General features: G+C 51.5%; 3 protein-coding genes across 5 annotated transcripts in view; 1 reads left to right on the top strand and 2 right to left on the bottom strand.

Annotated features, from left to right (window-relative positions):
- Positions 1-239: 239 nt before the first annotated feature.
- Positions 240-6,015, bottom strand: atf5b (activating transcription factor 5b). Of its 2 annotated transcripts, none has more exons than XM_057050062.1 (4): positions 5,380-6,015; positions 4,704-4,925; positions 3,164-4,352; positions 240-1,457 (listed from the first exon to the last, which is right to left on the bottom strand). In XM_057050062.1, exons 2-4 carry the CDS (start codon positions 4,876-4,878, stop codon positions 1,277-1,279), a joined length of 1,545 nt encoding a protein of 514 aa, XP_056906042.1. In that variant the 5' UTR covers positions 4,879-4,925; positions 5,380-6,015; the 3' UTR covers positions 240-1,276. The 2 variants fall into 2 exon arrangements, with proteins under 2 accessions (XP_056906042.1, XP_056906041.1); XM_057050061.1 differs by having other exon boundaries at positions 240-1,463; positions 5,380-6,014.
- Positions 6,016-11,798: 5,783 nt separating this feature from the next.
- On the top strand, positions 11,799-22,636 carry LOC130535142 (alpha-2-macroglobulin). Of its 2 annotated transcripts, none has more exons than XM_057050022.1 (35): positions 11,799-11,974; positions 12,679-12,859; positions 13,571-13,727; positions 14,788-14,840; positions 15,228-15,248; positions 15,322-15,490; positions 15,561-15,645; positions 15,715-15,835; positions 15,903-16,017; positions 16,088-16,197; positions 16,266-16,418; positions 16,491-16,727; positions 16,801-16,864; positions 16,960-17,105; positions 17,174-17,323; positions 17,394-17,570; positions 17,640-17,739; positions 17,816-17,951; positions 18,032-18,257; positions 18,332-18,458; positions 19,102-19,223; positions 19,294-19,345; positions 19,421-19,504; positions 19,580-19,756; positions 19,842-19,923; positions 20,354-20,510; positions 20,579-20,653; positions 20,736-20,901; positions 20,982-21,178; positions 21,238-21,453; positions 21,529-21,738; positions 21,813-21,881; positions 21,950-22,055; positions 22,130-22,171; positions 22,241-22,636. In XM_057050022.1, exons 1-35 carry the CDS (start codon positions 11,889-11,891, stop codon positions 22,261-22,263), a joined length of 4,392 nt encoding a protein of 1,463 aa, XP_056906002.1. In that variant the 5' UTR covers positions 11,799-11,888; the 3' UTR covers positions 22,264-22,636. The 2 variants fall into 2 exon arrangements, with proteins under 2 accessions (XP_056906002.1, XP_056906003.1); XM_057050023.1 differs by having other exon boundaries at positions 17,819-17,951.
- Positions 22,637-22,653: 17 nt separating this feature from the next.
- Positions 22,654-24,090, bottom strand: part of phldb1b (pleckstrin homology-like domain, family B, member 1b) — a 30,080-nt gene continuing 28,643 nt past the window's right edge. The window contains 1 exon segment of the mRNA XM_057050102.1: positions 22,654-24,057. Coding sequence (XP_056906082.1) covers positions 23,917-24,057 — 141 coding nt within the window. The 3' untranslated portion in view covers positions 22,654-23,916.

The following is a 24,090-nucleotide window of genomic DNA, read 5'->3' on the forward strand; positions in this document are numbered from 1 at the left end:
TCCTCCTCCTCCTGCAAGTATTGTGTTATGTTGCCTCATGCACTTGAAAGGCCTACAACTGCTCGGAGAGATACCAAGAGATTTCTCTCTCTCACACACACACATGCACACACACATGCACACGCCCTCTGTGAGCTGGGAGATGAGATAGGCAACGCAATGCTGTCTGTTGACTGCCCGAGCTTAATATCCAGGAGGGTGTTCAGGTCAACCACGTGCAGTAAAGACCAGCGAAGACATCAGTGAGAATTTGTTTATTTGGCTGTAATTTACCTGACATATCATCTCCTGACATCGACCTGAATTTCAGATGCTTAAAATCGATCGATTTAAACAAAAAACAAAAAACCCGACACACAAACAGGAAGTGGTAGCCAATGTTCATCGTGTCAACAGGTGATTGTTTAATCGCAAAATACAGCCGAGACAAAAGTGAACGTTTGCCGGAAGAGAAAAACCAAAACCTGAGAGTGATTTGGGTTGGGGGGGGGGGGCAGCGGATGACAGGAACGAAGTTAACTCAGTTTAACTGATGCGTGGAGGTCTTAAAGCCATGCAGCTAACAGAATATTGCCTTCAAGTGACACTCACACATGCTTTATCCAAAAGCAAACATGCATCGGGTAATTCAGGGGTAACGAATATAAATACTCAACTTTTTTTGTCTTTTTTTTTTCTAGCGGTGCAAATCTTTGAAACAGTTCCGATAACGAACAGAGCATTTGCACGCACTTTTTTCCAGTCCGTCAAGTTCAGCTACTGAGCAAAAGTGGCGGTGGGGAAATGGAGAGGGATCAAATAATATCTGCGATGGATGCGCGTCAGTGCTGTGTGTGCGCGAGAGTCACCCAAAAAAGCACGAGCAAAGTCCGTCTCTACTACCGATCCAAAGAGCGTTGTTTTCCCCCTAAAACAATCGTTAAGCGCCAGGAAGTGAAAAGTGGTCACAAGGCTGTGAGTGCAGTTCAGATCACAGTGGTCACGGACAAGTTCAGCATCTCCTCCTGAAGCCACCTCGCTAAGGCTTGAAGTTAGTGGTGTCCCACCCTTGGAAACCTACGTTTTCACCTCCTCTTGAAACATATATGTGTATTTTTATATATAGTAAATTTGTAGATTTTTTTAATTTTTTTTTTAATTTTTTTTTTAGAAAAGAACTACCAAAATCATGCAACTACCATTTAATTTTTGTGTGAGACAAAAACCAGTTGGTGCTCGTGACTTGATTGATCTGTCAGTGCTGGTCCGGGGGTTCGGAGGTGAGGGTTTGTTTTTTTTAGGCACTGCCGTCCTGTTTCAGCCGCTGACTGCGAGCCTTGTAGACCTCGATCAATAAATCTTTGACGTACTGGATTTCCCGCTCCACAGACTCCGCCTTGTCTCGAAGCTCCCTGTTCTGTCCCTCCAAGCAGTGAAGCTCCTCCTCCAGAGAATCAAGCTCCGCCCTCTTTCGCAGCCTGTACCTTCAAAACAGGGAAAAAGAAGTAACTCTTTCTTGCGTTTTCATGAAGCCACCCTGAGCCCCCCCCTCCTACCACGAAGAAGGTTTTTTAAAAATGTAAATAAATAAAAACACTCTCCCCGACAACAGTAGGCAGGGCTGACTTTGGCAGGCAGAGAGGGACTTTCCACCGTCTCCGCTCTGCTGGTCATCTCTAGTTCTACGGCTGCTCCGCTCGTCCTGCAGCACCTCGACCGCAGAGTTCAGGTGATTCCGAACATTTGAGAGTTATTATTGTTTTTACAAGGCTGATTTGGTTAAGTTCACACAATGCAAATGAGGCTTTTACCCACGTTGGAAGATTCCATAGACGACAGATGCAGGTCACACTTTAATACTGAGAGTGCAACGGCAGTGGTGACATTTCGCATTGAGTCCGTGTTTAAAAAATATTGTTTCCTCTCAGAATTTGTTATGGATGAAGAAAAGGTTTTTCCTTCGGGATTAAGTGATATTTTAGTTATAGCACCCTCTAGTGGATGATGTTCATTAGACGACCATTATATGTCAGTGACCAATTCGAATTACTGTCACATCCAATACATCTAAAACATGCTAAAATTCTGTTAATTAACTGATTAGAATCTAAAAATAACACTTAAATCCCTATATGACAGAGGTTGACCAGTGTAGACAGATGGATGACCTCACTTTACCCCATAGGGAAACTATGGTTTTAAATTAGTCATAATTAGTTGAATAGGCCACTCCCACTCTAATAAACGTGGTTATTTACAACAAATTCATTGTTACCGTTCTTTAAAGGTTATCAGATTAAGTAGATTCAATAACCCTATAACAATAATGGTAATGATCATAATTACTATTAGCATTATTAATATTGTCATTGACAACATTATTATTATAATGAGTAGTATTCGTATGATTATTGTGTTAAACATTTTCGTATTCCAGACACACTCCTGCTTCACTAGGATTTGACGGCTGAAGTCTTCGTGATCTGTCACCAATCCTGTGGCTCTAAATTAGGAATCACTCAACCAGATATTCGGGATTGCAAATGTGTTTAAAGTAGCACCACCTGTCGGTTGCCGCATGTCATTTTTTTGCTGCGATGCTACGTTTGTCAGGCTACACAAAAACGCCAGGCTCCTCTGCATCATCGCCGTTTGGCAGGACGCAGAATCTAACAACCATAACGAGCAGCTCGTTACGGTTGGTTCAACTGTGTTTTTTCTAGATCATTTTTATGAGAAAAAGAAAGAAGAACTACGCACAAAATGCCATTTTCTGTATATTTTCGTTTTTTCTTCAAATATTAATTTTGACAAATCCGTATAAAATGACTTGATACGCACAAGCCATTTTATTTTTTTAACAATTCTTTTTCTTCAAATTTTAGCTCTTTATTTTTCTGGTATCTTTGCCTCTCTCTGAATGTCTGACTTGTGAATAACATTTGAGACTTGCTCTCTTCTACTTTTAAAATAATTTCTGAGGGAAAATAATTAAGATATTTATTGGAATAATAACACATTTAAATTATCGTCGTGACAAAGGTTGGACATGGTTTTAACCTTCAACCAGTTGACAGGATTAAGTAATTCTAACACAAATTAAAATCTCTTTGTTAAAAAAATATTTCAATATTTGAAAATGATGGGTAGTTTTAAGTAAACGTGTACCAACTTGGGTGTTTACCTGTGAGCAGCAGTTTTGTTCTGGTCTCTCTTCTTCTGCTTCCTCTCTCCACTGTTGCACTCCTGAGAGCCGGCGCCCATCACCAGAGCCGGTTTGATGGGGCAGTGCTCGTCTTTTAGCCTCTGGGTGGGGCGGTGGATGGTGGCCCCCAGGAGCGTCCCATCGCTGTCTCCTCTGGACAGACATTCGTAGCTTTGGTCTGCAAGGCATTCTGGATAGAGGTAGTGGCCGTGTTGCGGCTCCACAGCCTGCGTTTGTGGCGGCTGCTCTAGGTCACCGATAAAGCTATGGTAAGGCTCCGTGCTGGCCATGGATTGGTGGAAGTAGCCGTCACCGGCCACCATTGTCTCTTGGGGAATCCCCCCAGAAAGTCCTCCATCTTTGCAGTGCAAGACCTCAAGCCCCGTGCTGTCGTAACTTACGTTGACCTTCACGTTGTGCATCAGCTGTCCCTCTCGTTTGTGGTGGCCATCGTACGAACTGGCCAGGCAAAAACCTCTCGCAATCTCTTCGCTGCAAAACATTCCTTCCGAGAAACAATAACTTTCCTCTTCCTTCAACGATAAAGCACATTCTCTCACCTTCTTGACGGTTCCGAGGCTGTTCTTGCTCACGGTCTTCAGTGTGGAGTAGTGGTTCACCGACAGCTCTGTGCTTCCCGAATAACTTCCCCTGGGGCCCCAAGTATCAAGTCCCACTTCATCCCCGACTTTCACAGCCTCGCTGAAGATTCTTCGCCCGTTGTTGTGGTGGTGGTAGCGGTGGTGGTAGTTGTACGGAGCGGGTCGCGCAATTTTGGCTCTGCTGATGGGACTGCCACAGAAGCTGGCCAGGTCCAGTTCCCCTGTTGCCAAGGTAACAACCACAGGGCTGGTTTCTGATTGGCTGGTCCCATATGAGCCGTAGGGTAACTGGTAATAAGACTGGGAGCCCATGGCTTGAGCACCCTTGTCACATTTTGAAGATTTCTCAAACTTGTTGGTGGTCGATGTGTTTTCGGATCGGAAGTAGTCCTCCAGCTGAGCCAGCTCCTCCTGTAGTAGTGAGGTCATGACCTCGAGATCCGAGGGCACCTTGACATCGTGTTCCAATGGCGAGGGCGGAAGGGATGAGCTGGGGGAAGACTCGGTCGTCGACACAAATGAAGACAAATCAACTTTTTCTGTCATCCAATCTGAATGACCATCACCTAAAAAATGAATAAAATCATCAAGTCAACCGAGAAATCCATTTTTTTTCATTCACTCACGATAACTGAAAGCTAAATTAGAAAGACAGAAAAAAAATCTTAAAATCACGCACGGCAGAGGACAATCGTAAAAAGGAAAAAAAAAAAAAAAGCAAAGTTAAAACTACGCAAAATACATCCAACAAATCCAAGTGAACAACTAACCGATCATCTGAAAATGATTGAACAGCATCGTCTGCATTCGATAAAAATCCACTTAGCTGTACTCACTGTACGACATTAGCCCCGTGCTGCACTGCGGCTCCGACCTCGGAATGTGGAAAAATAAAAAACCGTCTTGGCCAAACTCACCAATTAAGTGCTGCCTCTCTGCTGGCTCCTCCCCCGTCACAAACCCTGATTGGCTGCGGCTAGCCTGTTGGAGAGGGGGAGCGCAGAGCTCGCCCGTGCAAGTGGGAGGAATTTTGGTGCGAAGGATCGATGCCGCCATTGTGTCGCCTGCTCCGATTAAATTGTTCAAAAGCATGAACTATACAACCGATGAAAGAAAGAGTTGTGGAAACACCTGAAGACCTGCGAAAGGGAATTAAGCAAAGTAGCAAAATTAGAAATGTCACAGGTTTTGACGCAATGTTAAAATGATTCATCTTCATCGGCCAAACAGGTTCATTTGGGTTTAACAATGGGAAAAAAACAATTTAATGTTTAAAATGACATTTAGTTACTTTCCTTGAACTCTATTGATTTATGGCTGCCAGTGCACCTGTCCTAAGTGGTGTGTCAACACAATTATCAGGCTCAAAGAGGAAAATTGTTCAATAAATATTAGAAAATTAAATAAAACAGTTAATAACACTTTCCCACACCAATAACACCATTACAGACTCTTACATGTATAATGTTTTTTTCTCACAAATATTTATTTCTTTAACAGAAAAATAAAATAAAATTCAAATGAAAATGAAGTTTAAATGAAAAATAGAGTCTAAAAAAAGTGAATTGATGACGTGAAGGCAGTTGTACTTACCCCATAGTTTCGGACTAGTTCTGTATAAGGTGGAGCGCAGCGCACGGAGCTTTATTCTGAATAGAAGGAAGACGAGTTGAGCGGTGACACTTCTAAAAAGCCATCTTCGGGCTCTTTTTCTCTGCTCTTAGGCGTCAGGGACTCTTCATCAGTCGCTATTTGCACGGACAAGTCACGCCGACACAAAGTTTTTAAATCCGCTACTTCGTGTAACTCCTAAAGCGCGGGCCTGATCACGGCGGACCAGATCACTCCGCAGCGTCCACCGCTCGGACGGCCGTTACGTCATCAGCCCCGGGACTTTCCCCGAGAACCCGAATCTGCTCCAATTCTCTTTAATATCACACCTGATCCGACGCCAGTGGTGTTAATCTGCTGGGATCCGCATTAATTGTTTACCGAAGTCATTACCATTTGTTTTAAAAAAGGTTAACAACCTGGATAAAGTAACGGAGCAGACGCGGCGGCGGAAAGTAAGCGACCGAGGAATGAATGATCCTAAAATGCCGAGATTATCCTTAAAAACCCGAGAAGTGAACGTTAAAAGTGCAGTGGAAAGGACGCCGAGCCGCCGGAGCGTCTTCAACAGCGTGCACTAGTTTCGGGGGCTGCGAGCGGAAGGAGACGGGGTTGCGGTTCGAAGGTGTAACTTTAGTTGCAGCCCTGTTGCATCAGATCCGCGGGGGATTCTGGAGCGCCTCAACAATGTGGCCACACCATTGGTTTAACTTTTTTAACATTTAATTTCTATTGGCCCCCCCATCACCCTAATCACGAGCCATCAGCACCAGCGCCAGACTGGTTCCCAGTAACCAGACTGGTTCCCAGTAACCAGAGAGCACTGGGGGCGCAGCGGCAACTTTGTTGCCCTGCATTCTGCTGGTTCTGCTGGTTCTGTCAACCCAGGCGGGATTAGTTGCTGCTTTAGGACAGAGCTGACGTCAGAGGTGATTAAAAAAGGCTCTCGCGCTGAAGCTGTTTTTGCACATATAAAAGTTTTATTTATTTTTATTCAGTCCAAAAGTTCTAATTTAAGTTTCAGCAACCAAAATTTAATAAGCAACTTGTTCTCTCAATGATTGGGGGGGAAAACCCTACAAAAACAACCACTAACAATACCCCCCCCCCCCACAAACAAGCTTTCAACGTAGTTTAATTCACGTTTTTTTCTATTAAAAATCCATTTTTTTCTGAATCGACACGCTTTTATTCTAATCGATGGATTTTATCCATAAACATTGTCTTTTTAATCCCACACTATCAGGCTGTTGCATTAATGTAATCATAATGAATAATAATAGCAATAAAGTCAATAAAGTTTTTTGACATAAAATGTCAGTATTTAATGATTTAATCGCATTAATGGTGATGAACGAAGCTTTAGAACAATGTTTCCACTTCAGCGTAATTAGAAATTTAGCATCAATTAACGGAGCTGTGTGTCAGACTCAGGTGTGTGTTGACACCTGAGCTCAACTCATCCAGGAGTGTGTGTGTGTGTGTGGGGGGGGGGGGGGGGGAGCTCAGTGGGCCTCATTAGTAAAACTGGAGCAGCTCCTAATCTCCTCCGCCTCTCCTCTTCCTCCTTGACAAACCAAACATTGATGGAGGCAGCAGGTCTTCCTGTTGCTATAGTAATAGGCAACAAGGTCCACAACACCGGAACCAGTTCTGGTTAGACTGGGAACAGGGAGGCTAAATGGACTGGTTAGACTGGGAACAGGGAGGCTAAATGGACTGGTTATACTGGGAACAGGGATGAATGAACTAAGCAGGAAGCTATTAACCAGAGGTGTTATAACCCAGTTATAAACACCTCTCCCCGTGTGTGGTGGTAACCAGAATGAATCCTTCCCTCTCTCCCTGATTGCCAGTTCAGGGCGCAGTCTTGCCCCCATCTGTCCGTCACTACTGTAAGTGCAGACGGGGCCTCTCCAGCAGCGCTCGCCAGGATGGGCGGAGCCTCCTTCAAAGACGCAGGCGGCCGCGGCGCGTTGGTACCAGTTACACCATCATTTCATCACCAGCGGCTCCCTGTGAATCCTGCTTACATTAACTTTTTACCGGCTTGGCAGCGCGGGCAGGGATGCGCGGCGGTGCCAGCGCTCCAATCCAGTTAGGCTTCACCCCCCCCCCCCCCCAACGCTTGCACCCGGCGTATTGTTATTTGTTGATGAGCTGTCGTGTTTGCGCGAACAAACGGTGCAAATTGTGGCGGCTCCTCACAGTTACAGTGGGATTACGGGGGGGGGGGATTAAGAGGACAGTAGGACGGGGGGGGGGTTCAAAGTGTGTGTGAGGGACGGCGGCATTGTTGTGATAAGTGTTCCCCGAGGAGACCGTGTGAGGGAGGGTCTCACCTCTGATGGGAGGGGGGCAGCCTTAATTGATTAGCATGAAGCTAAATGGACGCGCCGGGCCCGGAGGTGGCACCGGTGGCCGCCGGTTCCGGCCCAAAAAGGCCAAGGAACAAATGAAGCCGCCGTTTTTGGCGCTCGCTGTCGGGATGAAAGGAGGGTTTAAAGCCGCCGCCGCGTGAGCAGCGTCCTAATCTCAGGTTATGCGAGTTTTCTGCAGCAAGTGTGCGTTTATTTCTGCGTGTGTGTGTGTGTGTTTTGTTCTGTGTGTTTTGCCCTCAACGGTGGGGGGGTGGGGGTGGGGGGGGGGACTTCTCCCAGCTGCTCGCTCTGATACACGCAATCTTTGAGGAGGTGTTGCAAGTGCCCGGTCTGCTGAAGCCGGGGCCGAGGCTGTCACGCCGCTTTTTACAGTTACGAGAGGAGAAGCTGACGCTGGGAAATAGACGCGAGGTGGCCAAAGATCCTCTTGGTTTGATGTCGCGACCTTTGACCCCGGCTCGATGAGCCAGTTTACGTCCTGGATGACCATCGTGGTTGTGGTCAGAGGAAGAGGGCTTCACACCCGCGATGGCGTTGTTAGCTTCTGCTAACAAATATTGTTCTCTGCTACATCAGCACATCCACCCGACGGCAGGTGGGGGGGGTCTGGTTGTCACAGGTGAGGGGGAAACTGGTTTGCTAGTGTAAAACCATCAAACACCACCAGTTAAGAAGAGCCAGCACATGTTATAATCCCACGTGGAAGAAGCTAATATCTTTAAAGTTGGAGCCTGTTTAGCCCTTAGCATCAACTATCTTTATATTACTCACCTGAGTGTTGCCCTCTTGTGGCGGTCCGCTGAACTGCACCCTCCTACTTACACAGAAAAAAGATCACTTTGTCCTTTTCAGGTCACATTGTGGCTAATATTTTCATTAGATGCTATCAAATTGTAGCGGCTACCCGTTGGCCAGCGATGACGTTAGATATGTCATCATTGTTATCCTGAAATATCGGCCAAGCTAGCTCTCCCCGCTACAATAACAATGACATCACAGCGGCGTGTTCGGAAGTCCTCCGGCGGGACGTTTCCCTCAGCGTCATGGAAACTCCCCCAATCAGGAACCAGCAGCTGCAACAACAAACACACTGTTGCAGCATTGAGCGACCGCGCCTCGTCCACGCCGGCAGCCCCATCGGTTTCACGTCATCGTGCATCGGCTACTCGCTGTCACGTGACTGGAGGATTAAGTGGATCTGGTTACCCGCTTTCCCATCATGCACTGGGGCTTGCATCCAGCTCCTTTAGCACCTGGATTAAAAGTTAGAACAGGAAGATGGTTGTGAGAGTCAGAGGAGCGAGACCAGAAGACGAAGAGTCGTTCCATCAACTGAGCTGGAGACCAGATGACACCTCAGATGCTCCTCAGCCGTCGGCCCGAGCGCGGATTTGGATCCAAGTGTAATCCGACTTGTTAGAAAACGCGCTTTTTGCTCTCTCTCTGTTGTGTCGGTGATTGACAGGTGTGTTTCTCTCTTTAACTGTGCTGATCTTTCAGCTCCCCTTCTTCTTTTTTTCTGGATCCTCCGAAACTCGTGAGGCTTCAGTCGCCTTTTATCGTTTCGTTTGACCCAGAAAAGTCGATTGATTTTCTTCTGTGTGTGATATTTCAAACCCTCCAGCACAATCCAGGCTAAGCTAACAAATGGAAAAATGGGTTTATTATTGTCGCCTAGCCTAGCGGAGCTCCAGCAGAGGACGTGCCGTTTAATGAGCCGCGGATGCTAATTGTGTTGGAGGGTATTTGCTCTGTGTAAACACGCGGATTCGGGCGAACCTGAATGACTTTGCCTCCTGGATGTCCCTTCACCATCGTCCGACCCTCCTGTGGGAAATCCGAGGGGCTGTTGTCACACAGAGGCAGAACAAACCGCAGACTGGGTCTCGGGGCGCCGGCGGAACTGTCAGAACAAACCGGTCAAAAGGAGAGAAGACACCAAAGGCTGCGGTTTCTGTTCAAATCCACCACCTGGAGCGCAACATATTCCTCCACACACACACACACACACACACACACACACACACACACACACCACACACACACACACACACGCACTGGTGGGTTTTGTGAGGATATGGCAGGAATCACCCGGGCCGATGTGGACCCGGTACGGCTCGTGTTCGGCTGCTCTCGCCTCTGTTTGTCCCTGATCTTCAACATTTTGGTAGAAGTGTGGATTCCAATAAAGGCTTGTTTAACAACACATTTGGCTCCCCGACTCCAGAGAGCCCCTCATGGCCCAGAGGCGTGAGCTGCTCCTTTGAACATCCAAATCCCCGCGCAGCACCCGGCTTCCCTTTGTTAGTCGCTGGTGGATGTTCCTTCGCCGTGTTTACGCATGCGCTCTGGAGACGGCGGCGGCGGCGGCGCGCGCTGGGAGCTTTTAACAGCGAAAAGATCATCTCGTTCAGCTCATCAAGGCCCAGTTAATTGAACTTTTACGCATCTCGGCAGGAGCTCTGGGTGAACATATTGTTTTAATAAAGAATTCATCAGGCATCCGCGGGGGAGCCGAGCTAACGAGCTCCTCCCTGGACTGGAGACGAGAGACCTGAAACAAACAGGCTGCTCTCAGCCCCGACGTCTGCCGCCCTCTCCTGCCTGCTGCCGCGAACACACGGACGTGCGCGCGCGCGTGCACGTGTTGCGGCTTCAGAGGCGTGCGGCATTTCGGCCTTTCTATATTTACCTTTCTTAACGAGGTGCAAATTCCACCAACTGTCAGCAATGCCGGGGCGTTCTGCCAGACCGGGACCTCCTCCGCAGGTCGTTAATACCAATTAACAATGTCGACGGGGCAGCAGATGCTCGCTGAGCCGGGCAGGACTCATTGGACCGGATTCTCAGAGGTTCCTGCCCCGGTTGGTTCCTCTTTGAACGGCAAAAAAAAAAGGAAAGTGGGATCAGCTGTTTGCTTTAGCCTCAGTAACATTTAGCCTTACACAGAGGCTCCTCTATACGCCGGATGGGTGTGTGCAACATGCTTCATTAGCTCTGAGCGCAAGGCTAGCTAACAGGAAAAAGCCTGTACGGAGCAGATATCCACTTCTTTCTAATCCCCAATAGCCCAGGCGGCTAACGACCACAGCAGGTTTGCCCCACGTCCACCCAGCAGCTTGGATGATGACAGGATCCTGGCTGCCCTCTTCACCTCCTGGCTGTTGGTCTTGTCTTCGGGCTAGCTGGGGGCGGTTTCGGCTGACCAACACAACAACTGTCCGATGTTTGTCGACCAATCAAAAATGTTCCCCCGCGAGAGGAAAGAAGTCGCGAATTTCTTCCGATTTGATAAGGGAAGAGGAGGATTTTCACACAAAGGCTTGAAAGTCCCGGGGAGTCATCCGCTCATTGAAGCTCCGGCGCGTCGTCTTAGACCTGAGGCCTCGGCCAGGCGGAGACGCTCGCCATTGTCATCTTGGGCGCGACGCACGCCGGTGGAAAGCGGCGGATCAAAGGCGGGGAGGAGACGAGCACTGAAAGAAAGACAAAAGAAGAAGCTAATTCATCAGAAAGTGTCGCCGCTCCGGCAGAGCGGAGGGGAGAACCTCCCCAACACTCGCTGTCAAACTGGTCACACTGGTCCCTGAACTGGAAACTGCAGCGAAACCCATCAATCCAGATCCTTTGATCTTTGCTTTTCCATCTCACCTTATCTGGGCCGTTGGAGGCCTGGAATGACGTCCTCGTTATGCAGGATCGGCGAGGTCAGGTCAGGTCAGACAAGCTAACGCACCACGGTAGTTAGCGAGTTTATCAAACCCATGGAGGGTGGTTCCTGCTCAAGGGTTCCGGCAGTGGCCGGAGTCCAGCTTTGGACCCACCCCCAACATTTAGGCTACTACGGGCCTGCTGTTGCTCAACATGTGGCATCAATGATTCCCTTAGAAGCGGACCTGGCTCCGGACTGTTGTCTCTCAGGCAACTTTTGGGAAGCAGAGCTCCTCCGGGAAAAGGGAGGAGGCTGCAGAGGTCCAACGAAGTTGGGGGGGTGTGACTGGAGCGGGAGGGGGTGGAGGTGGGTCGGGGGCATTATAAGCGGCAGCCTTCCTCCCCCTCCTCCTCATCAACTTTTGCTCGCGGCCGTGCGTGTTCCGCGGCTCTGCAGACATGACGGCACCTGTCCTGCCGACGTTCGCGCTCATCGCCGCGCTCGCGGTCCTGCGAAGTTCCGCGGCGGCGCAACTCAACGACACGTGAGTTTTGCACACTTTTCGCGGAAGTTTGGCGCGCGCAAGCGAGCGCACGCGCCAGTGTTTGGCGTTGCGGGGGGAAAATTCGCCTTCGCTCGTTTGCGTGATTGTTATGCAACAAACCTGCGCGTGTTTGGATTCGGCTGCTTCTCTAGCTTGAGACCATAAAAAGTTCCTCCAAACAAAAATAAAGACTTTTATTGCGTCGTTTGCTATTACGCAACTTCTTTTTTGCCCTTTTTAAACTGGTGGGAGTTCTGGTGACTCGTGACCATGACCAGATAATCAGCACGTGAAAGAGTCCAGATAATGAGGTCTTTACTCTGGTGACCAGTTATCAGGCCGATTGTTTTGCTCACTCATCCCAGCATCGACCTGTTGTGCTCTTTTATCTCCTCTGTTCCTCATGAAAGGGTCACGTTAAAGCTGACAAACACTCCAGACTTTCTCGGAGATCTCTGCCACGCCGGTGAAGCAACGCCGCGTTTCTGAGCCCTGACCTCATGCGTTCGGATGACTTTGTGACCCCCCCACCCCCAACCCAAACAACACGGACCGTTATGAAACCGCTGTGTGCTAATCCCTCCCAGCCACAGCGTCATCAATATAAGCGTCGCTATAAGCTAACGGCGCTTTAACCTCCGTGTTGGTTTTCTTCTCTTTCCCGTTGACATTTGTTGCCGCCCCCCACCCCCTTCTGCCTGCAGGATTTTTGCAGTGACTGTGAGCTCCCAGGTCAGAGGAGGGGAGCAGGAGACCCTGTGTGCCCAGATCCACGGCGCCACAGAACCCGTCGCTCTGACCGTCACCCTGGAGATGGAATCCACCGCCAGCGTTGTCCTGAAGGAGGACGTCAACGTTGACTTTTACCGCTGCCTGAACTTCCAGGTCTGAGTCCAGAGCCACATTTGGCCGAAGCGCGTCTTTAAATCCCTGTTTTCTCCTTAGAGACCAGCGTATTTTGCTGTCACACACACACACACACACACCACGTTTCCTGACATGCTATTAAAACTGACCTCTGTTTACCGCCCAGAGGAGGCCGTCGATAAAATTCTTTCTCTTTAAAGTTCTGCTCTGGTTTCCATCGCGTGGTTACGCAACTCGCAGGATATTGATGTGCACCGACCCGCCGACCTCAATCAGCTTTGTGACAATAGCACTTAGTCTCACGTTGCTCCCCAGCGTTTGGCCACTCATCAGCTGAACAAAGGCTGCTTTCTGCCAGGGGCCGTGGTGTACCTGCATTCCTCCAACCCCCCCCCAGAAATGCAATCCTGGATCCCGCAGCACAAGCACCCGGTTCCAGTACCTGTTACGCAATCGCAGCCTCTTTGGCGAGTGAAAACATATGGCATAAAAGCATGACGACGTTAATTTACCCTGGGAAGCCTGTTGTTCTTCAGATTTGACAGATGTTGCAATGGAAACTGGGAGGAACGTGAAGCAAAGCAACGTTGTGAGCCTCCGAGTTGCGCTAGCTCGCCTAGCACCTCCCACCTGGAGTAAATCCAGTGCTTCCAGCTGCTGCTGTAGTTTTATTTTGAAACTTAAGGGTTGCCAACGACGGCCTTCTGAGCGTCTTTGCCACTTTTGCAGGTTCCGGTGGTCCGCTCCAGAACCGTGGCGACCGTTAATGTCACCGTTGCCGGCGAAAGCGACTCGATGAGCAAGAAAACCAAAATCCTCATCGAACCTCCCGCTTTCATCCACGTCATCCAGACCGACAAACCCATCTACAAACCGGGGCAGACCGGTACGTCTCCAACTTTGGCTCCCAGATCTGCGCTTCCTGCTTTAGCTTCCCTGCGCTGCTCACCGATTCAGCTGCACTGGCAGAAATTAGCATAACGCTGAGTCTAGCCAGAAAACTTTAGGAATTATTTCTGTGTTCAGCACACAGAACTGTGGTTCCTGAAGAGTTCCTGCTGGTTAGCTTTGTCTCCTGGGACATTTCATGGATTTATGAAGAGGGCTGAATACCATATTGGGGGCGGAGCCTTCATTCGTTCCTATTAGGCAAAAAACAGTTGACTTCCGGGTCTGGGAAAAACGCTACAGCGCAGGTTCCGTAGCCCCGTAGGGGCCGAGATTCCACACTAGCATCTCCGAACCACCACTCGGGCTCTCGCGGCCTCATTCAACAGTTTCCACGGTCGTAGCTGCAACGTTCGTGAGCCCAGTAACGAGCTGATTGTGGCCGAGCCGCCACAACCGTGACTGTTATGAGGAGGCGGCGGTTCAGGAAGTTCTAATGTCAAATATAACGTAGAATCATTTCAACAATTTTAACTGAAGGTGGGAAACATTACTGATATTCATTAATCTGAGCGGGTTAAACATTAATAATTAAGCTGCTGCTCCCACAAAGCTAACATGCAGATGAGCTCACGAACGCTCCCGTTGCTCCAGTGCACGTTAGCAATGTGGAGAATAATACACCAGAACTTGGTTTTAAAATGTATGTAGCAACAAAGTATTAAATGGGGATCTAGACGTCTCTTTCGCCATGTTAGCATACGGAAGAAAAGTGTTTTTGGGTCCGGTGGAAGCGCGTGACTGACGCCATCTTTGCAGTACCACCGTTTGGCCAGTAGGCGGGAGGCTTCCTGTAGCCAGCTCTCTTCATTGATCCATGGGATATTTCAAGTTAGCAGTTCAGTCCCGCGCGCTAACTTCTCGTAAAAAACCCCACAATTATTAGCGTCGAGGGCCACCAGAGTGCAGGAAGGTACTTCACCCTTCCTTTGGTTCCCTCCAGCAGAACATTGACCCAGACGTTCTGTTGACTTCCTCATTTTCCACTTTCCTTTCAGTCCAGTTCCGGATCGTCTCCATGGATATCGACTTCATCCCTGTCAACCGAGTGGTGAGTGCGTTCCGGTGCCGTGTGTGTTTTCACAGGTCGGTTCTGGAGAGCGGTGCCATGTCGAGCACGCGTGTGAATGTGAGCGCCGAGGTCTATTTTGGTTCAGGAGAGTGGGAGGGGAACGGAGGGGCTGTTTGTTGATTTTTGAGGACCACGTGGGCGTGAAGCTCCGTGTGGCGCGGCATGATAAACACGCCGTCGGAGTTCATTTGGCACACACTCTGACCCAAACATCTGAATCAATACGGACTCGAGGCGTTTTCCATGGGTGTCGCCAGGATGAGGACGGGAATTCATTCAGATGTTCAGACTTGTTCGGGTCTGGCGGTGCCCGTTAGCGCCGGTGTCTGTGCGTCCTAACCTTCTCTTCTCTTCTCTCTCCCCCAGTATGAGCTGGTGGAGCTGCTGGTAAGACCACACATGACATTTGACTCATTTCCCTCCATTTTCCGAACCTTCACCGAGGTCTTCCTCCTCAAAGGATCCCAATAACAACCGAATCGCCCAGTGGCTGAATAAACCCATCGCTGGGGGCATCCTGGATCTCAAACATCCCATGATCCCCGAGGCCGAGCAAGGACGCTACACCATCAGCGCCAAGACGGATAAAGGGGAGACGATTCTCCACGGCTTCGACATCAAGGAATACGGTGGGTTTCGGCTCCCATCTTCGACCTTCTGCCCTGAGATCTGTGTTGAACTGGGTCTCTTCTGCCCCAGTGTTGCCAAAGTACGAAGTGAAGGTGCACCTGCCCCAAGTCATCACCATCCTGGACCGAGAGGCGACCTTCAGGATCTGTGGCAAGTGAGTGTCGTTTCCACCTGAGGATACCGGGCCTCTTCCTTCCTTTGACCTGCTCCTCTGCTCCTGCAGATACACCTACGGAAAACCCGTCATCGGGTCCGTGAAAGCCGACTTTTGCAGGAACGCCTTCGCGTTTTACTGGTACTCCGGCGAGCAGCCGAAAGACATCTGCAAGACCTACCAGCTGACGGTGTGTAGTCCCGATCCGGCGCTGGCGCCTCTGTTGCCAACCGCTAACTTTCCTCCCGACCTTCCAGACGGACAAAAGCGGCTGCGTGTCGCAGACCGTGAACGTGAGCGAGTTTGCCCTCAACAGGCACATGTACGCGGACCGCTTCGAGGTCAGCGCTGAGCTGGAGGAGTTCGGCACAGGTGGGTAGGGGTAGGGTTGGGGTCCGAGAGGCTCCTGCTGGTCCTGAGCTCTGCTCTCTGGGTTGTTCAGGGGTGGTTCTGAAGGGCGCCGGGCAGACCAGCTTCAGCAGTCAGGTCAGAACGGTGACCTTCAAAGATGTTCCTGCGTCCTACAAACCCGGGATCCCGTTCCAGGGGAAGGTAGCCGGTCCGGTCCGCCTTTTACCCGCCGCTCGCCTGTGCAGAATTCAACTTTGTGTCATTCGCAGGTGAAAATGGTTGGCCCGGACAGCAAACCGGTCCCAGACGAGCCCGTGTACGTGTTCGTCGGAGACTCTAACCTGACGCTGACGACCGACGCGAAAGGAATGGCGGCGTTTTCCTTTGACACGGCGCCGTGGAGCGACTCGGTGACGTTGAGGGTGGGTCAACAAACGCGTCCCGTCGCTCCTCACATTCTTCAAGGTGCGACTGAGATTTCCGTCTGTCACCAGGCGAGGTCGAGAAAGACGGAGGAATGGGAGCGCTACGAGCCAAACCTGCGCCGGCCCGAGTACAGGTCGGCCAGCCACCACGTCGCCGCCTTCTACTCCAAGAGCCGCAGCTTTCTAAAGCTCACGCAGGGCAACGGGAAGCTCCCCTGCAGCCAGGAAGCATCCGTGCGCGTGCAGTACATCATCCAGGGGGAGGAGCTTAGGAAGGGACAGGAAGTGCTTGACCATTTTTACCTGGTGAGGCTCTGGAGGTGACACACTGGCTGCTTCATGTGATCGAAACTGATTCTCCATTGTTTTGTGTCTGCAGGTGATGTCCAAAGGAAGAATAGTTCAGCACGGTCGTGTCCCGGTGGCTGTTAAAGCAGGAAGTGGTAAGAGTCAGACGATAGGTCTTAAATCAATAGTAAGGCGGTGTACCACCATCCCCCAACAGGGGGCAGTAATGAGTTTTCTCTTTCTGCCTCAGTCAACACGGGGGAGTTTTCCGTGCCGCTCCGTCAGGTCAGCAACTTGGCACCGGTGGCACAAGTGGTCGTTTACGCCGTGATGCCGAGCGGCGAGGCCGTGGCCGACAGCCAGGACTTCCCTGTGCGGCTCTGCCTCAACAACAAGGTGCAGCTCCAGACCCTCCGGGAACTGGTGTGGTCAGGCGGTCTGGTCTAACCCTGGCGTCTCTGCAGGTCTCCCTGAAGTTCTCCTCCCTCCAGGAGCTTCCGGCAGAGAAGACCACCCTCAGTCTGAAGGCCCACCCGGGTTCCCTGTGCTCCGTCAGAGCCATCGACCAGAGCGTCCTCCTGCTGCAGTCGGAGGAGGAACTCTCCGTCAACTCTGTGCGGTTCGCAGCGTTAGCGATGCGGCTAACAATTCAGACTCCTCCTGACCATTTGCTGCTCCGCTCAGGTGTTCCAGGAGCTGCCCTACCAGAAGCTGTCCGGATACAACTACGACGTCGAAGACAACGAGCCATATCCATGTCTCCCGTCGCCGGTGCCGGACTTCGGAGCAGGCGGCCGCTCGAAGCGCTCATTCTTCTACGAACCTCCGGATCAGAAGGACGACGTCTACAGCATCTTTAAGGTACCGAAACGTCCACGTCGATTCATCGGAAAGGGGAACGTCTGTTTCTGACGATGGGATCTTTTCCAGGAAATCGGGATCAAAATTCTGACCAACTCCGACGTGAAGAAGCCCTACAACTGCAGGGAGAGGCTCTACGAGGACGACATGTTCAGATTAGCTTTTGACGGTGGCTTCCTGCTCCGCAACCAAGGCCTCGTTTCTGTCCCAAGTGTATTCGTTAAAGCCGATCTGTTCTTTTCTAGTAGAAATGGATGCTCCGGTTCCTCTGGCCTTCAACACTATGAATTCCGAAGGGGTGATGAAAAAGGATGACCAAAAGAAGGAGACGGTCAGGACGTTTTTCCCGGAGACGTGGATCTGGGATCTAGTTTCTGTGGGGTAAAAAATGGACCCACTTTCTGCACCTTTTTTGGGGTTTTTTTTAAGTTGAAACCGGTTCAAACTGTTTTTTTTTGCAGAGACGGCGGCTCGACGGACCTGGAGAAAACCGTCCCGGACACCATCACGAAGTGGGCGGCCGGAGCGTTCTGCGTCTCCTCCGTGGGGTTCGGCGTGGCGCCCAGCGTCGGGCTGACGGCGTTCCAGCCCTTTTTCGTCAGCCTGACGCTGCCGTACTCGGTGATCCGCGGGGAGGTCTTCACCCTCCGAGCCAGCGTCTTCAACTACCTGTCCGAGTGCATCATGGTGAACTCCCGCCCTCCCCCTCTTCTTCTGCGCTTTGTCACCGTTTGTGAGCCGGGTTCTGTCTCCGCGTGCAGGTCCAGGTCACGCTGGCTGAATCGGACCAGTACGCCTTCAGAAACTGCGACGGGTGCCAGTACTCGGTGTGCCTGTGTGGCGAGGAGAGCAGGACCTTCTCCTGGATCGTGACTCCGGCCGTTCTAGGTATCGGAACTCTGATCCCGTCTGAATTAAATGAGCTAGTTTTGCTGTTCCACAGACGTCGGATCCGTTTTAACCTCCTGAAATAATAATGGCGGCATTAAAAGCCGTGTCAGACGCCATCGCATTACTGTCCCGCAGCGGCGCCGCCTGCGCTTGCATCACCTTGACTTTGACTGTAATCTAACGACGCGGCTCCACGTCTTCATAATTAAAGACTGATGATGTTTGTTCCGTCAGACGCCAAACTCAGACGTCGGCTGACAAAGATGAGACGCAGCCGGCTAATTAACGCGCGCTAACGACACTGACAGATGTTGCGTTTGCAGCGCTGGGAGCGAGGAACGCGCGCCGCTGTTGCTGGCTAGCCTGAGAGCGGAGGATTTCCGTGGGCGCCATCAGCGGCGGCGCGGGCGAGGCTCTGATCAATGTCAGATTGCGCTCATCTGACAGTCACTTGTACTAACAAGTCAGGTAGCATCTCTGACGAAACGGCGGGAAACCACCCTGGGGGGGGCCGCTCCGTACGTGTCCTCGGAGTGAGGGATGCTGGGATGGGAAGAGGGAGCGGAATAATCAGGCAACAAATGGGGCTTAATGAGGCGGCGGCTAACGAGAGGCTGCGATTGGTGGTCCGTGTGTGCAGGTCAGGTGCAGCTGAAGGTCAGCGCAGAAGCTCTCAAGACCGACCTTCTCTGTGGCAACGAGGTCGCCACGGTACCCAAGACGGGCCAGATCGACACGGTGGTGCGCACCCTGCTGGTGGAGGTGGGTAACGGTCCCCCAACGTCGCATGTCCCGATGTTGCTGCTAACGTGTGGGTTGCTTCCTTCTGAAGGCTGAAGGAACGCCGCAGATGGTCAGTCACAACGCGCTGCTCTGCCCGGCGGGTGAGGGCCGCTTGTTAGCATAACATGTTGGCGTTGTTGAGTTTCCCATCATGCTCTCTGCTCTCGTTGCTTCAGGGGGACCCAAAGAGAAGAAAGTCTCGCTCCTGCTGCCGGAGTTCTTTGTCGCCGGATCCGCCCGGGCCTCCGTCTCCGTGCTGGGTCAGCTCACAGCCTTGTTCTGTAGAGGTCCTCGGCAGTCCGGCTTAGCGTGACTGGGAATTTGGCTCTCCGCAGGTGACCTGATGGGCCGCGCCATGAAGAACCTGGACAAGCTGCTGGCCATGCCGTACGGCTGCGGGGAGCAGAACATGGTGCTGTTTGCTCCCAACATCTTCATCCTCAACTACCTGAAGAGCACGGGTCAGCTGACCCCGGACATTCAGGAGAAAGCCACGCGCTTCCTGGAGAGCGGTAAGTTTCGGACGCACTTAAAGTTAGCGTTAGCATGTAGTGACGCGAACTGTTCCTTTATTTGTTGTGCTGCTGGTTGTGGTAGGTTATCAGAGGGAACTCACCTACAAACACGACGACGGATCCTACAGCGCTTTCGGAAAGAGCGACGAGTCCGGAAACACCTGGTGGGTACAAGCGCCCCCCCCCCCCCCCCCCCCTTCGCTTTTCCCTCGGAACACATGGAAAAAGTCTGACTGTACAAGTGGGACGTGGGTTGCGTCAGCGTTTCGAATCTTTCGCTAACGTTTTTAGCTTCGGTCTCACTCTCGGTTTGACGGGGGAAGAAAAACATCCCGCCACGGTGGGAAGCGTTTGGCACCTTCAAAATAATTCACTTCCTGCCAGAAAATATTAATAATTGCATTTAATGGGCTTAGAGCTCGGAGCCTGGGGGGGGGGGGGGGATTAGCCACTGGGCAGCGTGGAGAGTGTGTGGGTGTGAAACAAGGACTCAAAATCAGAGCAGGGATGGAGGAAGAAGTTGGATCGGTTAAAACTGCCTTTGAAAGATTTAACCCCTACGCTAACGAACGAGGTTTTACCGTCACCGCCCAGGCTGACCGCCTTTGTGATGAAGTCCTTCGGCGGCGCCAGGCCCTACATCTTTGTGGACCCCAAGCACGTGGAGGAGGCCAGGAAGTGGCTGGCCAAGCACCAGCGGCCCGACGGCTGCATCCGATCTGTCGGCAGACTCTTTCACAACGGCATGAAGGTAACGCCGCCGCCTCCAGAGAAACCGCACCTGGATGGTCCGGCGGAGGCTAACGCCTTTGTGTTCAGGGCGGAGTGAGCGACGACGTGTCCCTGACGGCCTACATCGCCGCCGCCATGCTGGAGCTGGACGGCAACGCTGAGGCGAGAGCGGCGTTCCACCTTCTGAGGTTTGAGGTAGCTGCTGAATTGAGGGTTTGATGGTGCCGTTGCGGTTGCCTGACAGGAGCCGGTGGTCCAGAAGAGCCTGGACTGTCTGAGACAGGCGGTTTCAGGGCAGCTGGACAACCTGTACACCTCCGCTCTGCTGTCCTACACCTTCACGCTGGCTGGAGACCAGGAGATGAGGAGCAAACTCATCACGTACCTGCACCAGAAATCCAGCGCTAAGGGTGAGCTGGGAGGGGACCAGCGCCCCCTGCTGGTCATGTGCTCGGGTTAACGGCCCGTTCTCCCTGCGACCCCGCTGCAGGCAGTACTCGTCACTGGGACCGAGCTGGGGCTTCGGGGAAAGGTCTGGATTCCCTGGAGGTGGAGATGACCTCCTACGTGCTGCTGGCCCTGCTCTCTGGCCCCGCCCTGCCAGAGTTCGGATTGGACTACTCGTCGGGCATCGTCCGCTGGCTCGCCCGGCAGCAGAACCCGTACGGCGGCTTCTCGTCCACACAGGTGAGAGAGCCTGGCACCTGACGGGAAGGTGATGTGAAACTGACCGCCGTGCTCTTTAGGACACCGTTGTGGCTCTGCAAGCGCTGGCCAAATACGGCGCCGCCACCTACAGCGCGGAGGGCAGCACTACGGTCACGGTGACGTCGCTGGGCGGCCTGAACAAAGAGTTCACGGTGGATCAAAGCAACCGGCTGCTGTACCAGGAGGAGAAGCTGAGCGAGGTGCCTGGGGAGTACACCATCAGGGCGGAGGGGCAGAGCTGCGTGCTGGCCCAGGTAAACCAGCGCTTTCACCCCACCTCCTGGTTTGGGGGTCGTCTCCCGGACTCCCCATGAGCCTTCTCTCCTCAGATCTCCTCCCACTACAACATCCCCCCTCCCCCCGACTTCTCCGCCTTCAACGTCTCCGCCCACACCATGGCCAAGTGCAACGCCAGCCGGCCGCAGCTCATCCTCTTCGTGTTCGTCGGGTACCAGGGCCGGAGGGAGGAAACCAACATGGTCATCGTCAACGTCAAGCTGCTGTCCGGCTACGTCCTGGAGCAGAGCTCGCTGGACCTGGTGGGTGGGGCTTAACGGGCCGACGGCCGCCGCACTCGGCGTCCGGCCGCACTGACGCTTGTGTGTTTCTGCAGCTGAAGAACGACCGCTCGGTGAAGCGCGTGGACGTGGAGGGCGGATACGTCAACATCTACCTGGACGGGGTGAGAACCGGCGCTCCGTAGCCCCGCACCAACGGAACCGCGGCTCCAACCGCTGCTTCTCGTTTCAGCTGAAGAAGGACGAGACGAAGATCTACAACGTGACGCTGGAGGAGGAGCTTCCTGTCCGGAACCTGAAACCGGCCGTGGTCAGAGTCTACGACTACTACCAGACCAGTGAGTAGCGGGTCCGGAACCGGTGGCGGCAGGGGCCTGTCGCCATGGTGACTGACGTGCGTTTGATGTTTCAGGTGACGAGGCCGCGACGGAGTACAGCTCGCCGTGCTCAGAGGGTGAGTCCGGTTCAGGGACGGCGGTTTGAGGGGGGAAAATGGCGTCAAAGATTTTACTTTTTCTTGCAGGTGACACCGTCAACGAGCTGTAGACGCTAGTGTGGAAGGATCGCCGTCATCGTGGGGGGGTGATAAGTTTCAGCACTAGCTGTAACAGTGAATGTTTTGTCGTAGCAAGTTTTTAGGATTTTTTTTTTTTTAACGTCAACCCCGTCTTTATTTGTTTTTTTAGTCGGCACGAGATCCGCGTGTGACACTGGAACTGTTTTTTTTTTTGTTTTTTTTAAATTTAGAATCTGCTGAACTCAACAGGAGATTCTCGGAAACGACTCGCTTTTTATAGTTTTGACAGGAAAAACCTCGTACGCGACGGAAAGCGCTAGCACAATTAAGGCGACTGTGAGTCCGAAAAGCTTCTTGTCATGGTTTCAAAACTCACAATAAAGGCTGTAAAATGACCCAGAAGGAGGAACAACTGCTGGTGCTTTTGTACGATTTAATGTCGACATTTTTCATTGAGGCAACATCTTGACAGCATTTTCGCTATTTAACGTACAGAACAGTGACGCATAAACACCATCGACCAACAGCCTAGCCAGTGTTGAAGAGTCGCATTTGTGGCTTGAAAAGGCAAGAATATATTAAGGTCTTTAAAGTAACCGCGTCGCTTTCAGGCACCACGACCATAAATTAAGTGAACCGACACGTGAAACCGGACGAGGTCGGACACAAACCGCCGCCGCTAACTACAACCTCAACACTCACGACGACAACACGTCTGTTTATTTACATCCGATGTGCCGCAAAGGCCATCCTAGTCTACGGTAACTGAGCAGGGTCAAAAGGCACAGTTCAGACTCGTCGGCGCCCCCTGGTGGTTTTGTATCTGGCCAGCAGGGTTGACGGCTGTTTCTCCTCTGTGTAGCATCAGCTCACCAACGGCTACTTGGCTAATGGACCGTCTTCTACATTTTGCGAGAAATCGTACGTAAGGAGCCTGAAATTAAGAATTAAAAATATTACGGTTGAGTGGAAGGTGGTTTATTGCAGTTCTCAGCAAAAAAAGAAAGCTAGTTTATCACGGCTGTTAATATTCTGTGAGAATGCAAAGAGCATGGAACAATGAAACATAATCAGGTTGCTAAGCTAAAGGTAGCTACTGTTAAAGCAGCTAACATTTAAAGTAGGTATAGCTAGCATGTTGCTAACTCACACACCAACGTACCGATTTCTTAAAGTCCCGCGTTACTTAAAAAAAACTCCTCCAGTTTCTTTGGATTGTCTGAACGATGGACTGAAGGTGTGATGTACCGAGAGCCGCGAGCGCTACGTGCGCCGCGAGCGCTACGTGCGCCGCGCGCCGATTCGAACGTCTTAATGTGAAGTCGCGGTTCAACGGTCAAAGGAAACATTGGCGTTGTGTCATTTGGCAATTTATGTCTTTTTTACACGTAAAAAAAAAAAGATACAAAAGTTTGAACAAATAACTACAAGATCTCCATTTGGCAATATAGAAAGGCTTCTTCAAAACATTTGGTTTATATACACGTGTGTGTGTGTGTGTGTGTGCACGTGTGTGTGTGTGAGCACGTGTGTCTGTGTGTGTCCCTTTTTTGAATCCAAAACAGGAAAAATTGTCTACAAAATAAAATCTGACGTGCAGTTTCGAGTGACCTGTGACATGTGTGGGAGCTGAGGGGCGGGGTCTTGGGGGTGTGGCCTGGGGAAGGGGGCGGGGCTCCCGCTCAGTTCATGAACTGCGTGTAGCCTTCGGCCCCCGTGACGATCACGTCCATCCAGATCCTCATGGCCTCCGCGGACGGCGCCACCATGAAGTAAAGTCGGTCGTGGGTCTTGACGCAGAAGGTGAGGGGGGGGTTCGGGCTCTGGAAGGAGAAAAGGAGGCGGGGTCAGAGAGG

This window comes from Takifugu flavidus, chromosome 12, assembly GCF_003711565.1.
Source record: "Takifugu flavidus isolate HTHZ2018 chromosome 12, ASM371156v2, whole genome shotgun sequence".
Classification (NCBI taxonomy): domain Eukaryota; kingdom Metazoa; phylum Chordata; class Actinopteri; order Tetraodontiformes; family Tetraodontidae; genus Takifugu; species Takifugu flavidus.

Bases quoted from the DNA above. Each gene is read 5' to 3' on its own strand.
- atf5b (XM_057050061.1), bottom strand. From the start codon at position 4,878: ATGCTTTTGAACAATTTAATCGGAGCAGGCGACACAATGGCGGCATCG. The intron at 4,353-4,703 runs GTGAGTTTGGCC...TTCATTTTTTAG, and splicing joins AGAGAGGCAGCACTTAATTG to GTGATGGTCATTCAGATTGG. The intron at 1,464-3,163 runs GTAAACACCCAA...CCTGTTTTGAAG, and splicing joins AACAAAACTGCTGCTCACAG to GTACAGGCTGCGAAAGAGGG.
- LOC130535142 (XM_057050022.1), top strand. From the start codon at position 11,889: ATGACGGCACCTGTCCTGCCGACGTTCGCGCTCATCGCCGCGCTCGCG. The intron at 16,198-16,265 runs GTAGCCGGTCCG...TGTCATTCGCAG, and splicing joins GGATCCCGTTCCAGGGGAAG to GTGAAAATGGTTGGCCCGGA. The intron at 19,757-19,841 runs GTAAGTTTCGGA...TGGTTGTGGTAG, and splicing joins CACGCGCTTCCTGGAGAGCG to GTTATCAGAGGGAACTCACC.